Source organism: Octodon degus, unplaced genomic scaffold (genome assembly GCF_000260255.1).
Source record: "Octodon degus isolate 3935 unplaced genomic scaffold, OctDeg1.0 scaffold00058, whole genome shotgun sequence".
NCBI lineage: Eukaryota > Metazoa > Chordata > Mammalia > Rodentia > Octodontidae > Octodon > Octodon degus.
The window spans coordinates 6,308,790-6,324,148 of record NW_004524634.1 but is presented as its reverse complement, the minus strand read 5'-3'; the positions used below and the strand labels follow the sequence as shown (position 1 = coordinate 6,324,148).

Genomic DNA, 15,359 nt, shown 5'->3' with positions numbered 1-15,359 from the left:
GGGCAGCACAGAGGCACTGTGATGGAAAACAGGAATATGGGACCCCAGCATGAGCATCCACCCATCTCTAGAGGGAGGGCATAGAAGGCTTCAGACTTCAACGGGGCAGAAGTGAGGGAGCCAAAGGGTATAGAGAGAGGCAGAAAAGCACGCTCCACAGAGGGAACAGTGCGCCAACCCCAGAAGGCCACAGCTCCCTCCAGAATCCACACAACTGGGGCATCTCCAGGGCAGGAAGAAAACCACATAACAAGGTGGGGCAGAACCCATCTCAAAGGAAGTCCTATCAAGCAATTTCAGGGCTATTGTGAATCCCACAGATAGAGAAGGACTACAAAGTCAAAGGGTCTGACCAACCTGCTCTTTAGAATCAAGTAGTATTTTCTCCTTGGAGTTACACTCAGTGTCTCACATCCATAAAATTATTTTTTAGAATATCGGGCAGTATTTTCCCGAGTTTGACTGAAAGGACAGCCATTGATGTGTGGATTCCCCGCTTTTGACTCCTAGCTTTTAGGACCAACTTTAATAGAGGCATCCCCTCCAGGAAGACCACACCATTATTCTAAACTTCTAGCTATCTGAAGATCAAATCCTGCAGAAACCCAGCCTTCCGGAGAAGTTCAGCACCATGTGAGCCCTTGCCAAATCCTCTAAGGACCTGTTTGACCACTCTAGACCCTGCTGGGCCCCTAAAACTTTTATCCAGCATTCACCTAGTGGGTATTTGGTTATCTCAAAGTGCTGAATAGTTGCTTAGAGCAGGTAAGACAAGTAAGACTCTCACCCTTTGTTTTGAAATAGTTTTACCTTTGCTCACTCTGAAATGGTAGATGTTTAAGACACATTGAACATCTTTAGAGAATTCATCAGACTTACTTCTGCAATTTAAAAAGCCAAATGTTGATCTCTGCTTCATGACTCTCTGGTGTGACATCTCTGGGAGGAGGACAGATGGTTTCTACAAGTGTCACTGCCCTGCAGCAACCTGATCAGTCTCCATTTATCTTGTTAATAAGGCAGAGATGTGCTCATTATCAGCTTCTCAGGAAAACACCCAAGCTGTTTTTAAAAGCATAGACTTAAAAAAAAAAAAAAAAGTCATATCTTTTGCCATTTGTAACACTGAGGTCTATGTGGGAGTGGGTAGTGCAAAGGATCTATTGTCTGTCTTTGGCAAACTCTCCAGGTCTCTCCAGAGGCCCTTCACAGTAACATTAATAATCTCAGTGAACATTTCTCAGACTAGGAATCATAGGATTGTTAGCTCGTCCAAGCGATTGTTTTTCTCAGAAATGAACACTCATTAGCCAGCTCAGTGTTGGATGTGCAGACTCGCTCCCATTTACAGTGTTTCCCTTATGAGTGCTTGAAACAGCTCTCATCTATTTAGAACTTTTGTGACCATACACAACCCACATTCAGAGTAGGACAGTCTGGAATGCTCAGTAAGCACCGCTGAAAGCCAAGATTAGTGGTAATAAAATCACAGTAACAATGTTGTGCTAGTCAGCTTTCTGTCACTAGAATAAACGTGATGCATTTCTCAATTCCAGAAGCTTCTATGAGTCATTTCTCATTCACCACCTTTTGAACTTTGTGGCACTGCAATCTGTCCTCTCTTGGTTACTGTCTCAGTTACTCTTTTCTTGTTGCTGGGACGAATACCCAATGCTCAAAATTAGGGAAGGAAAGGTTTATTTAGCTCACAGTTACTGGAGTCCATACTCAGCTGGTCCAAGGCAGAGTGGAACATGGCAGAGTGGCAGCTCATGGCGGCAGCAAAGAGCAAGAGAACAAGAGCAAAAGGGAGTAGTGGCAACAATGGCCACAGAGAGCAAATCTGTCTACCTTAGGTTGTATTCAGGCTATCTGCCCCAGGCTGGGTGTAGCACTCACACTCATAATCCCAGCAGCACTCACACCCATAATCTCAGCAGTACTCACACCTATAATTCCAGTGGATCATGAGTTAATCCCCTCTAAAGTTCACTCCATGACTACAGGAAGCTTTGGAGGGTCAACTAGACACAAACCAGAACAACTATATTACTGAAATAAAATATTTTGCTAATTGTTACAAAATTAGCAGAGGAAATTTTATTTTTTAAATTAGGCATTAGAGAAAGGAGACTCAATTTGTGGGGTATCACAAACTATCCTGACCTACATAGATATATGTACCCTCAGCTCACTAAACAGTGTTGCTTGAAGATCCCAACTCACCTAAATTTTATGGACCTGGCCAGAAAAAAAGATTCATATGAGAAAAAAAGGGAAGGAAAAAAAAAATCCCTAAAGAAAGTATATTTATTGCTTTATTTTTATGTATTTGGTAAAGGGTCTCACTACACAGCTTGGACACATAGTGATCCTATTTCCAGCCTCCTCAGCACTGGGATTACAAGCATTCACCACCATGCCTGGATGGAGAAAGAATTTTTTAAATCCAATATGCAATAGAGATACTCTGGACCAATTAATTAGAAAAAAAAAAAAAAAGAAAGAAAGAAAACATGCTTTAAGTACTGATGTTCAGAGCTAGTTAGCCTTAAGTGGGAAACATCAGCTTCCTGGCTAGATGCAAAGAAGGAATAGGGGCTATTTTCCAGTAGCTTGCCTTTCTCCATCCCAAACATGATCAATCCTGCCAGGAAATTCTGCGCCAGCCAGACACAATGGGAATGAGGGCTGCCTCTGCCATATTAGCCCATCAGAGTGAAGGAGGAGGGCACAAAGGAAGACCCCAGAACTTACAAGGAAATGCGGAAAAGCAAGGAGTCCCCTGGTGAGCAGATAGATTGTGGTACACACATCCCATCCAGTGAAATGCTACTCAGCAGTAAAAGGAGCAAACTACTGACACAGCACAGATAAATCTCCAATGCATTATGCTAAAGAAGCCAGAATCAAATGACATGTTATTTGATTCAATTTATAGGACATCCTGGAAAAGCAAAACTAGAGACAATAAATAGATCAATGATCCCAGGGGTAGGGTTAGTGGGAAGGGCTGACTACAAAGGCACTGCTTGAGAAACGTTTGGAGGGATTAAGCATTCTTCTGTCTATTAGCACATGTTCGCAGATGTTTATATTCTTTGTGGGGTTTGGTGCATGTATGTAACTCACCTTAATTCCTTTTTTTTTTTTTCATTTTCTCCTCTCACTCCCTCTCTTGACCTCCTTCCCATTTGAGCTCTACCTCTCTCTGTTATCTTCTTATTTTGGTCTTTAATTATATTTTGTCTCTCTCATCTAAGAGCAACCATGAAGCATTCTACTTGGTGTGACCAAAAAACATGGTGAATAGTTAAAAAATTACAACATGGGCAACGCACTTTCCTGGCCTTCTGTCCCTCTTAGAAGCTTTTTCTCTCAATAAATTCTTCCTTACTCTTAAAAAAAATTACAATAAGACACACTGCCATTAATCATGCTCAAAAGACTCCTTCATTTTAAACACACTTATCCCATTACTCTTGTCACTTTCTGAAGCAGTTCTGGAAGTCCTCTTTTGTGTCTTTCTGTGCCTGCTTCAGCACTCAAAATGTTTACAGCAAATCTGTCAAGCCAAAGCATTATGATATTTGCTCACCTACCCTTCTCACTAGGTCTGGCACCAGGGCACTTCTGACTCTTTCCCAAAGTCAAAAATGTCCATGGAGGGTAAATGTTTTACATCAATTTAGGACATTGAGATAGTCACCACAACACAATTAAAGACACTCACAAAGGGGAACTTCCAGAACTGCTTCAAGAAGTGGCAAAAATGGCGGAATGTATTTTTAAAGTGATGAGTGTTTTGGAAGAGATTAACAGCAATGTATCTTTTATTGTAATGTTTTTAAAAATTTAAACATTCACCTAATTTTTGATCACACATCATACACCTTGATTATAAAAATGATTGCATGAATTTATTAAAACTCATAGAGCTACACACTAAAGGGCATACACTTGTTGAAAAACATCCATAGATGTCACATGGGACATGGGAGAAATTTTATAACACTCAGCTCATAAAAGAAATCTCAGGAAGGACAAGTGATTTGTGCATCATCTAAAGTAATCAGAGTAGGGAGAGAACTGAAGCTTACTGACCCCATCCAGGATTTTCCAATTTTTAACCTTAACTCTAAATATGTCCTAGTGGTTTTCTGTTCCTGACATAATAAAATTACAAGTTTAGCAACTTAGTACTCACTTACTGCCTCACAGTCCCACAGGTCAGAAGTCTGGCACAGAATCACTATTTTCTTCTGAGGGTCTCAGGAGGCCAGTGAAGACGTCAGCTGGTCGGGGCTCTTTCTATCTGAGCCTCCACAGGAAAATACATTTCTAAAACCATACAAGTGACTAGCAGAGCTCAGTTCCCTACCATCCTAGCCTGAGGCTGTTCCTGTGCAGGCCACCACCATTCTCAGCCCTGCCGGCTGCTCATAGGGCTTAGCTCACAGCTCTGCACCTTCAGTCAGCAACCGCAGGTCACAGGCTTTTTATGTTTGGATCTGGCATCCTTTTCTATCCAGAACACTGCTTTCAAGGAATGATCATGTGATTACTTTGGGTCTTCCCAGAAAGCCCAGTATAACCTATCTTAAAGTTTATCAATTAGTAACTATGCTTACTCCACATCTTTTTTACAGGCATTACATGGGGAGATGGGGGTGGGGACTGTGAAAGACACGAGGGCCAAAACTGCTAACACATGTGTTTTACACCATGACCTAGTACACAAACAGAAATGAAACAAAAAATTAAAATACTTATCTTTACAGAATTCAATACTAATGTACTTTTTAAATTGATCACATTATCTTTAATCACGTACATTTCAGTACTGACAATCTAACATTCTCTTTTCAAAAATACAGTATACCATTAAGTATAGTCATTTTGCTGTATTAAAAAAAATCCTGGTAACAACACATTCATTCCACATTCCACGTATCAGCTGCAACCTGTAATTCTGACAAAAAGCCATCATACCCTTTTAATGCCTGTACTCCGTGTAATGCCCAAATTCATATGCAAAGTTATGAGACTAATCAATCACAAAAGAAACAAATCCAGGCTGGGGAACATCCTATAAGTAATTTAGCCAGTATTAGTCAAGTCTACCAAGGTAATTAAAAAATAAGGAAAAAATGAAACTATCACAAACCAGAGACTGGAGACACATAACAAATAAATGCAATATAGTATCCTGGATTATAGAACAACAACAAAAAAAAATGCTAGCAGGAAAATTAGTGAAGTCCAAAAAAAAAAAAAAAAAAATCTGAATAGGACCAGTGAGATAGCTCAGCAGTCTAAAGTGCCTGCTTAGGCAAGCTTAGGCAAGTGCAGGGACCACGGTTTAATCCCCGACACCACATGCCATGCCAGCCCCACCCCCAGGGTGGGCTGAGCTGCCCCCCTCCAAAAAAAATCTGGATAGTAACCTACAAAGGCTCCTTTCTGAGTCTTGACAAATGTATCTGACAATGGTTAAAATGCTAGCAGTGGGAAAACTAGGTAAATAAAATATAAGGAGTCTTTGTTAACTTTCCTATAAATCTACCACTTTTTTGGGGGGGTGATACATTGCAAATCAAACTCAGGACCTTGTGCATGTGCTGCTGAGCTACATCCTCAGCCCTCAGCATTAATTTCAAATAAAGCTTATTTTTAAATATTACAGGACTGAGCATCTGTGCACCATTCTAGAGAAAAGATACTGTGGACTTTGATCTCCAAAGTGGTCCTCAATCCAAACATTCTTAAGAACCATCGTTCAAGACCCTTATGCTTTCCTTAACCACTGCTTCCCAAGAACTCTGCCTTCTTCCTGTACCTCCCACACCTCATTAAAATCAGAAATTAGCCTGGGCCTAGGAGAGAGGGGAAAAAGGAATTACTATTAAGCTGAATACAGAGTTTGAGTTTAGGAAGATTTTAAACATCTGGAGACAGATGGTGGTGATGCTTGTATAGCAATATGAATATGGTTAATGCCACTAAGCTATATACCTAAAAATGGCTGAAACAGTAATTCTATGTCCTTTACCACAATTTTTCATTCTATAGCATGATGAAACCTTAAAACTTATGTGGAAAAAAAGCCAGACCCAAAACACTACCTTATGTCATTCCATTCAGAAGAAAATGTTCCAAAAATTCACTGTGGTAAGAGTTGCATGTATTCACAAGTATACTAATAAACCATGGACAAGTTCACTTTAAATTTGTGAACTGTACAGTATATGAAATATGTCACAATAAAACTGTTAGAAAAAAAACTTGAACTGTTTTTCAGTACAGGACATTTATTTGACTCCAGAAAAAAGGCCATTCCATACATTCTGGACCCATATTCTGGTAACATGACAGAAAAGTGAACAAAATAAATGAAAGGACTGTGATATAGAAGGCTGACAGGGACAGGTGGGAAGGTCTGCACCACAGCATGGTAACCCTTCCATCATGGGGCATGAAGACCAATCATAAAGATTATAAAACAAAACATAGAATGAAATTGACCAGAGACCTTTATTCTGGGCCTCATCATTTATTAAGCCCCCTGTACAGAACAATTTCTGCCCTAAGCAGCAGCAGCTGCTTCCAGGCCTGAAGTGGAAGACGGACACTAGTGGAAGACCTTGTAGTGAGAAGCTGTCAGATGAGATCTTTGCTTATGTCAGTTCAGGTAAAGGTAGAACAGGAAGAGGACATATGTGTGCAGAGGCCCTGTTCTTCAAAGCTGAGGCCTTTAGAGAGGGCTGAACTGAAAGATGCAGAGATTCTTGAAACTGTCCAGTTGAGCAATCAATCCAAAGTACCTAAAATACAAAGAGCAATGTGTAAAGCAAGGCTTTATCAACATTTGGATTATTATAACAAACTGGGAAAGTTAAAATAGAAGGGGTTTTGGAATTGGCAACAGTTCCAATTCTGAGGAACAGTTATCTAAAAAATACCCATGGGGAAAAAAAGGACATAATCAAATGAAAGCAGTTAAAAATTGAGCATATCAATCTAGAAATTAGAATCAGAGGTGGGAAAAGTGGTAGGAGTGTTGCCTAACTAAGCATTCACAGAGACCATACTCTGGGAGATATAAAATATATAAAATAATCTCTCTAAGCTTATAATCTTTTCAAACAGTTCCAGTTTAAGATAGAGACTAAGCCCACAAGCTGTATGTCATCCCGCCCAAATTTATATTCATAAGGAAAATAGGTTTTTAAAAGGTATAAATTGCAAGAAAGGAGAGCCACCAGCAACTAATGTTAAAAAAAATATGAATTACCAAAATCTGAATTTAGTTTATAAATAAAACAGGGAAAATGAGCCTGGAAGAACACAGAGGGGGCTACACCAAAAAGGGGAGCTCAGCTGCCTAAGAGAACCACAGGGAGGCTCTCGACCCAAGTCACCAGAAGAGACAGGAAGAGATATGTAGCATGAAAGCAGGTTAACGACCCATGTTTCTGAATGGCAAACAGCTGCCCCCACCTTCTCCTCACTATGCTCCTCTGTGCAAAACCTAATGTGTAGAAAAAATAAAATAAAAGCATAGCACTGTCTTGTAAAAAGCAAATGAATCATCAGGAGGGGAGAGACTCTACGCACAATGCTGCTCCTGCAACAAACCATTCTGCAGTCTGGTCTTTGGAAGCCCTGGTGTACACCACACTCCTGTTCACCCTAAAGGTGCCAGGGAACAACCACCTCTCCTGCTACTGCACAGGCACAGCTTCCAAAAAGCCTTCCTACTCTCCCACTCTAAATAGAACAAAAATCACTGGGTACTGGAAGAAGGCCTACACAAGTAAAAGGAGAAAACAAAATTCATTTATAAGTCCTAGAATGAAACATAATTCAGGAAAAAGAAAAACCAGAAAGGTCTCTAATTTATATTAAAAAAAAAAAATATGCACGCATTCAGAAATGCCAAGTTCCTACTGAGATCAAATGACAAAGCTAAATAGAAAGAAACAATTAAGAAAATCTTTGGTATTGAATAATTAAGAAGAAAAGGCAAAATCCAAAGGCTGGAGATGGCATACACATAAAATAAGCCTCGTACCCAAGCTCCTTTTTGCCCTGAAGGCATATGCCTATCTGAAAGACAGCACTGAGAAAATGTCAAGCGATTCTGGCAAGCTGATGGAACTAAGCGTCAAACTTTACTGTCTGCCTTAGTGGGGAGGTCTAATAAGCCCTTCTTTTCTGCTGGAATTACAAAAGGTGACACCCTCAGAGTAGGGTGAACCAAAATTAACTCATCTACCTGCACTCTTGGGTTTGTGTCACCATGATAGTACAAAAACATTCCTTTTAGATCCTGATTAAGGAGACTGATAATGCCCTTAGGAACTTCACAGGAGTAAATGAAATCCACCTTGGGACTACGCAGCCTCAAATTAGCCTACAAATAATTTTTTTCAAATGTAACAGCCAGTGTCCAAAGATAGTACAAAGAGAATAAACAGACCAAGAAAGACAAATTCAAAAGATTGCACACTGGATTGGACTGACTACAAAAGCTTCAAAAAGCTGTGAATATTACATGGGATATTAGGTTGGACACGGACCAAAAACAATTGTGTTTACTGTTTAAAGGAATAAAAGACAAGCTTCAAAGGCTCTGTAGCAAATACAAAAGAGTAAAACAGATTTTTAAAAGAACCAAATAGAACTCACAGTATTGAAAAACATAATACTGAAACTAAACAGAAAAAAAAAATTAAGGGATGAAAGAACTAAAGAGAATTAAACTGAACGTCAGAAGATTAGAGAAAAGCAAGATTTGGTATGAATCTTTATATATGTTTAATAGGAATCCCAGAGAGAAAGGAAAAGCAAGAACAAAGTAAATATCTGAAGAGATACTGGCTAAGAATTTCCAAGGCATATGAAAGACATCAGATCACAGATTTAAGAGTCCAAATGAACTACACAAAAAGAAATCTACATCTCTATACATCAAAGTGAAACTGATAGTAAATTTATAAATATTAAACAATCATGAACATATAAATTTGTATACATCTAATCACATGGTCTTATATAATGAAAAATAGATCCAAAAGTGTACATCAAAATACAGTAATCTTTGGTTATAGTGGTACACTTTTAAGACACTGCTCCCAGTACCTGATAAAATAAGCAGACAAAAGAACTTCAGTAACAGAAAAATTTGAACCCCACAATGAAATGTGACACTGTACCAAATAACCACAGAATACATTTCAAACACTGTAAAGGCTGACAATTGGCTATAAAACAAAGGGACAATAACAGAAGTTATTTTTTAGGAAAAATTAGTAGGAACTAGGAGAGGCTAAACAAAGATCTACAAGTAAGAGAATCCTCATTAATCTAGACTTGCCATGGGAATGTATCTTTACAGACACTTAAAAAGTATATTTCAAAAGTGCCACATACCTAGGTTGATGGACAGTGAACATAATAGTAAAAAGACCAAAATAAATGATGAAGAAACTTAGGGTAATCATGATGCTTAAAGGAGAGAACAAAAACACCCTGTTAGAGTAAAGGTGACAATGAATTGATGGCACATAGCTTTCAAAAAGCTATTCAATCAGGTTTATGAACTGAAGAGTAAGATTTAGGTATTAAGAAACAGAAATTGCTCTGAGAGAAGGTAGTTAATTAAGGGTTCAAAACCAGCCTGAGCTAGAAAGTGAGTTCAAAGCAAGTCTGAATTGCATATCACGACCCTGTCTCAAAAGGAAAAAAAAAAAAAAATTTAAGGGAATGTTTCAAATATTTGCTATTTCAACAAGATTCAGATAGTGCCCAAATTAACCCAAAATTCCTAAGAACAGATACAGGCAAATGGATAATCTCCCTATAGCAAAATAATCACTTTATGTGGACTACTGAAAAAGAAAAAAACAAAAAAGGTGGCATTTTAATTGCTGACAATTGTTTCTGGTCTCTAACTTTATGACGGTGGAGTAAGATTTATACTTCAGATGGAAACCTAGCAGGAATCATTTTTGAATCCAACTAACTCCACCAGTGTTTTTGTATTTTGTCCCACTTTTTTATGGTTAGCAATTTTCCAGCAGAGGTTCTAATTACCCAAAGGTGGAAACTGAATCTCACTAAACAAGTCAGTTTCTTCTATCCCAAGAGGAAGCACAAAGAATTACCCCTACACAAACAAGAGAGAACCAGGCATCTGTTTTTAAACTCACACTATCAGCATGGAAATGACTAAGAAATAATTGTCTCCAATAGAGAACTCACCTTCCAGAAAAGCAAACTCATCCACAGCTTCTATTGCATTATCTGAAACACAGGGTAAGGGCAAACCTTACTAACACCAGTCATTTGAACATCAGCCCCCAAACACCACAATCCACACAATAAAGGGCATAGGACTATATCACATATGTTCTTCACTGTCTTCAGATATATTCCCGGGGCATCACTAACTCCTATATGTTTGCTGTTTCTCTACAGGTGTAAAAAAAGCCAAGCAAACCATTCCATCACTGGAAAAACTAGAACCCTCTTACAACTGAGGTCTTACACCTCAATTCAACTATTCCCTTTGTTCTGAGCATCAGAGAAGAGTTTGGCAACAAAGCAGGAAGAGTGTGGCACAGAACATCAAAATTTCCGCATGTCAAAAAGGGGTCCAATCAAACTTCCAAGTTTCAGTGATGCCTCCTCAGCTAACAAAGGATAAGCCTGGCCCAGTCAGTCTGGTCTACCCCCAGTCACCCAGTGACACTCTACCCAAATCTCTCCTCTGGAGGGTTTTCCGCTTTCCTTGTTGTGCACAACAGTAAGCATCTTTTGCAATGGTCTCCACAAACAGTTCCTGCAATGAAAACAAGCAAAGGAATGATAATGGGCTCCTGGCCACTGAGAGGTGAGCATTCCTGTTAGGTGGGGAAAGAAGTGAATTCCGTCACAGGGAGAGGTTCTAGAAGCCAAGGTTGCCCTCTGCCTCGCACTCCCCATTAAGCCTCCTTCCTCAGTTACCTGTAAATCCACTCATCCATTCACTACATCCCAACAAGATCTGTATGAGCCACGGGCCAAGTTAGAGACTTCAACCAGCGCTCATAAAGAGGTAGGAGACTAACCGACACAACTCCTATCTATAACTTGACGCCCCTCTTCCTCAGCTTTTCCTGTCAGCCCTCAGAACGCGCGGGCCCCAGCATCCCCACTTCCGGGTCCTTAGCAAGCCCCGCCCCTGGGCGCTCCACCCCTCGCGCGCGCCGCGCCCTTCCTTCCCCGAGAGCCCTCGCGCTCCCGCCGCACCGCGGCTCGCGCCAGAACGAAGATGGCCTCCTGTCCCGCGAGCGTTACGTCGGGGTCCGCCTTCACCAAGGCCTTCACTCGCGCCAGAGGCAGCCTCGAGAGTCGAACCCCGGGCCCATTCGTCGGGGCTTGGGGCTGCGAGGCTGCCACTTCCCCTGCGGGCCCCTCCTCCTCTCGGGGCGTCCCGTTGCTAGCCGCCGCCGCCATCCGCGCCCAAAGCTTGCTGCGCGCGGCCGCCGACTGAGCGCGCGCATGCGGCGACGGCCCTTTTCCCGCGGGCTGGCGGCCACGCCCTCTGCGGGCGCGTGGCTCCACCCCTACGCGGGGGTTAGGGTGGCGCCCGGAAACCCGGCGGGCGTGCATGCTCCTCTTGTTTGTGTTGTGTCCGCCTGGCTCCGCCCATACTCCTTGCGCCTTTCCGTCTTGTTTCCAAATTACCCTTAGACTTGACCAGCCTAGTTAGGCCCTAGCGGCAGCGCTGCTTCTTAGTCGCGAAGACGGCGGCTATGCCGGGTTGGTTGGCCTCGTGTTCAGCTCTTGCTGTGAAAACCAAATGTCATAGGGAGACCCCACCCCCATGTTCTCCAACAGGAATGAGAATGAGCCTGGGAGATGGCTCAGTAGAATAAGCGCTTGCCTGGCAAGCGCGAGGCACTGAGTTCAATGCCCTGTTCCGCCAAAAAAAACAAAAAGGTTAAACGCTCTTGGGTAGGAATTTGGCGGGCAGAAATTTTAAAAGTTGAGTCTGGGCAGAGAAAATCACTGCACAAGAAAAAGTTCTGAATCGTGGAAAGCTGGAAGCTTTGGGGCAGGCACCAGGGGTCCATATTGGAATAGGGATTGCATTGTATCAGTAGGTCCTTTTACACTCCCAGAAATTAAGAACCCTTTCGGATCTGGGGAGATAGCTCAGTGGTCTATGCACCTGCCTGGAGCATAATTCCTGGTAGTGCCACCCTGTACAAAATAACTTTAAAAAAAGAAATAGTTCTGAGCATGGTGATGTACTGCCAGCCTGGGCTACACAGGGGAGTTCATGGAGACCCTAGCTTGAAAAAGTAAAATTTTGACCTCACAGACCCCTAAAAAAGATCTCCAAGAAATTCCTCTCCCAACCACCAGGGCGCTGGCATAGAGGAACATTTAACATATGCAAGAAGAGGTCTAGTCTGCGGGCATGTTGGGGTTACACACCTGTAACCCCACCTACTCTCAAGGCTGAAGCAGGAGGATCTCACATTTGAGTCCAGCCTGGGCAATTTAGCAAGACCCTGTCTCAAAGAAAAAGGGCTGGGGACAAAGTTCAGTGCTGAGACCCTAAATTCTACTCCCAGTCCCCCATACATGCACGCATAAATTCTAAATCAATTTTAACAAAAGCTCGCTTTTTAGAGAACTATACACATGGTTCAGAATGCTTTAAATTTGAGTAGAGATGCAGGTGAATGAGAATACATCTGAAATCATTCAGTTCCAAAATTGCAGAACTGAATTAGAACAGATTCTATCAGAGCAAAATAAGTCTTGGCCAGCAATTAAAATCTTCAGAGGGGGTGGTATACATCATGGAACACTTAAGTAGTGCTGATGTCATGAATCTTCTTCAGTCTACAGTTAAGGGGAAAAATAAATGAGAAGACTAAAGATACAAAGGAACAGTTTACTCTTAATCAGTTCAGTATTTAAAGAACTGATTTAGGAGTGCTTTCTGCTCTTTTTCACCCTCAACTTTGATTGAAATGATAAAAACTCAGTGAAGTCTACAAGGCTTTCCACAGTTGGGCTCCTTGCAACATCTCCAGCTAAGAGACAAGATTAGGGCATGGCAACGCTGACTGGGGAAGTAGATGTGCCTGTTAATTACAAGATTCTGGACTCATAGGCAGAATAGTTCCCAAAGCCCTGCATGTGGACTTCTTACAAGATTTCAAGCAGGTTTGCAATAGGATGGTCTAGACCTGAAGTCAGCCTGAGGTGTGGAATCCCAGAAATGCCTCTCAGAACCCAAATGTAGTTCTCATGGGTTTCCTTGAGATTTGGACTGCGTATGAGGATGCAGATGATGAGGAGCCTGCTATTGATATTTCCCTCACAATGGCCCACTCTGCTTTCTCCAGGGTGTTCTCTTAGCTTACTTATTCCTCTTTTACTTGGCCCAAGCTTGTACTGCAGGGACAGTTCCTCTGTAACTTTTTTACTTTTTGAAGTCAATGTTACCACTGCTTTTTGCTCAGTTTGGGTCTTTGTTGAAGATGAGAAAAACCTGGAATCCAACTCCAGAAGAAGAGGTGAGCAACCCAGAATTTGTTAATGCTCATTTGGCAAGCCGCTTTTTGAAGGAGCTACCTAGCAGCACAACAGTATTTCAGGCCTCCTCCCTTCCTTGCATAGGTTTTGACCTTCACAGTTTCCTTCAAACTACAGCCTCTCAGGAAGATCACTGCAAGTTTCAAGGCCAGCCTAGGCCGCATAGTGAGTTCAAGGTGAGTCTGAACTATGTAGCCAGATGCTGTCTTAAAAAAATCACAGAACAAAAAACCCAGAGCCTCTCTTTTGTGTATGTGGAAGCTTTCCCCCACTACCTCACCCTTCCACAGTTGAAATAAATCACTAGCACTACTAACACCTGTCCTTCATAGTATTGATTGCCCTGTGTAGTCACATGATCAGTGTTTCACTCCTCCTTTCTCACTTATTCTAGATTAAAACTCCATAAGGAAATTGTCTGCCTGATCTTGTTCATTGAGTTTCCAAACTGTGATAATGTTTTTAGCACCTCAAAGGTGCTCAGTAAATATTTACTGAATAAATGAACTATTAAAAGTGGCACAACTTCTGGCTATTCCCCAAAGTCTAAGAAGGCACATCAGAATCTGGGGAGAAAAAATTTGAAAATACTTACCAGGTGTTTTCAATAATTGTCACATGGGTCTGTCTGTCCCATTGTATCTGTGCATACTTACAGTGGTACCTTGGTTCACAAACTTAATTCATTCCACAATTTTGGAAAAGATGGTCACATTCATGTCCATGCAGGAAAGGAAGATAGCTGTGATCTATTTGTCATCTGATGCAGAGTTTACAAACAAAATTTTGCCAAATGCTTCTATTTGTGAACCATTTGTTTATTTGATGGGAAGGAAAATGCAAACCTTGAAAAGTATCTTCTATAACTTTCTATTTAAATGTTTACCCTATTTTTTATACTTTGGTCACTGTGTTTCTTGTCTTTGTTTGTTTATTTGTTTGTTTTGATACAAGGTCTCATTATGCAGTTCAGGCTGGCCTTAACCTCATTTTATAGCCAAGGCAGGTTTTGAACTCACAACGATCCTCCTGCTTTAGCCTCCAGAGTGCTGGGACTACAGGCATGCTCCACCATACCTAGCTCAACCATTGTGTTGAAAGGTGGAAGTTTTAGTTCTTCTTCAGGTGGTGAAACTTCATATTTCTGCTGCCAAAGAGACTAGTGTGATATTTGTGAAAAATGATCATGCACTGACACATGCCATCAACATCTCAGCTTTTGAGGGGTTACCAGTGCTAGTCAAGATGGTCATGGCTATCTCTCATTGTTATGGTTGTCCCCCCAAAGCTTCATGCAGTCATGAGGCAGACTTCTAGAGTCTGTGATTAACTCATGATCTACGTGGATTATGGGTGTGAGTGCTACACACAGCCTGGGACAGATAGCCTGAATGCAACTTAAGGCAGACAGACTTCCTCTCTGTAGCCGCCATTGCCACTACTCCTCCCATTTGCTCTCTTTGCCACAAAACAGCCATGAAAGGTTGCTCTCTGCCCTATGTCAGTATGCCTCAGAGCCAGCTGAATATGGACTTAAACCTTCAGTAACTGTGAGCTAACTAGGCCTTTCCTTTCTTCATTTCGAGTGTCAAGTATTTGTCCCAGCAATGAGAGAAGAGAAACTGAGACACTCATATGATCCAGAATTTCACAGCGTATCGTACTGTAAATCACATGTCCATACAGGGCTAAAAGAGCTTGTTTGTATAGGTATGTTCTACAAGAACAATTTCTTTTTTTTATGAGCAGAATATATT

The 15,359-nt window shown here is 41.4% G+C and overlaps 1 protein-coding gene across 1 annotated transcript; it reads right to left on the bottom strand.

Moving 5' to 3' along the window:
• Positions 1–6,294: 6,294 nt before the first annotated feature.
• Positions 6,295–11,575, bottom strand: Pole4 (DNA polymerase epsilon 4, accessory subunit). The gene is made up of 4 exons (XM_023718493.1): positions 11,296–11,575; positions 10,762–10,846; positions 10,267–10,308; positions 6,295–6,824 (listed from the first exon to the last, which is right to left on the bottom strand). Exons 1-4 carry the CDS (start codon positions 11,500–11,502, stop codon positions 6,811–6,813), a joined length of 348 nt encoding a protein of 115 aa, XP_023574261.1. The 5' UTR covers positions 11,503–11,575; the 3' UTR covers positions 6,295–6,810.
• Positions 11,576–15,359: the final 3,784 nt, after the last annotated feature.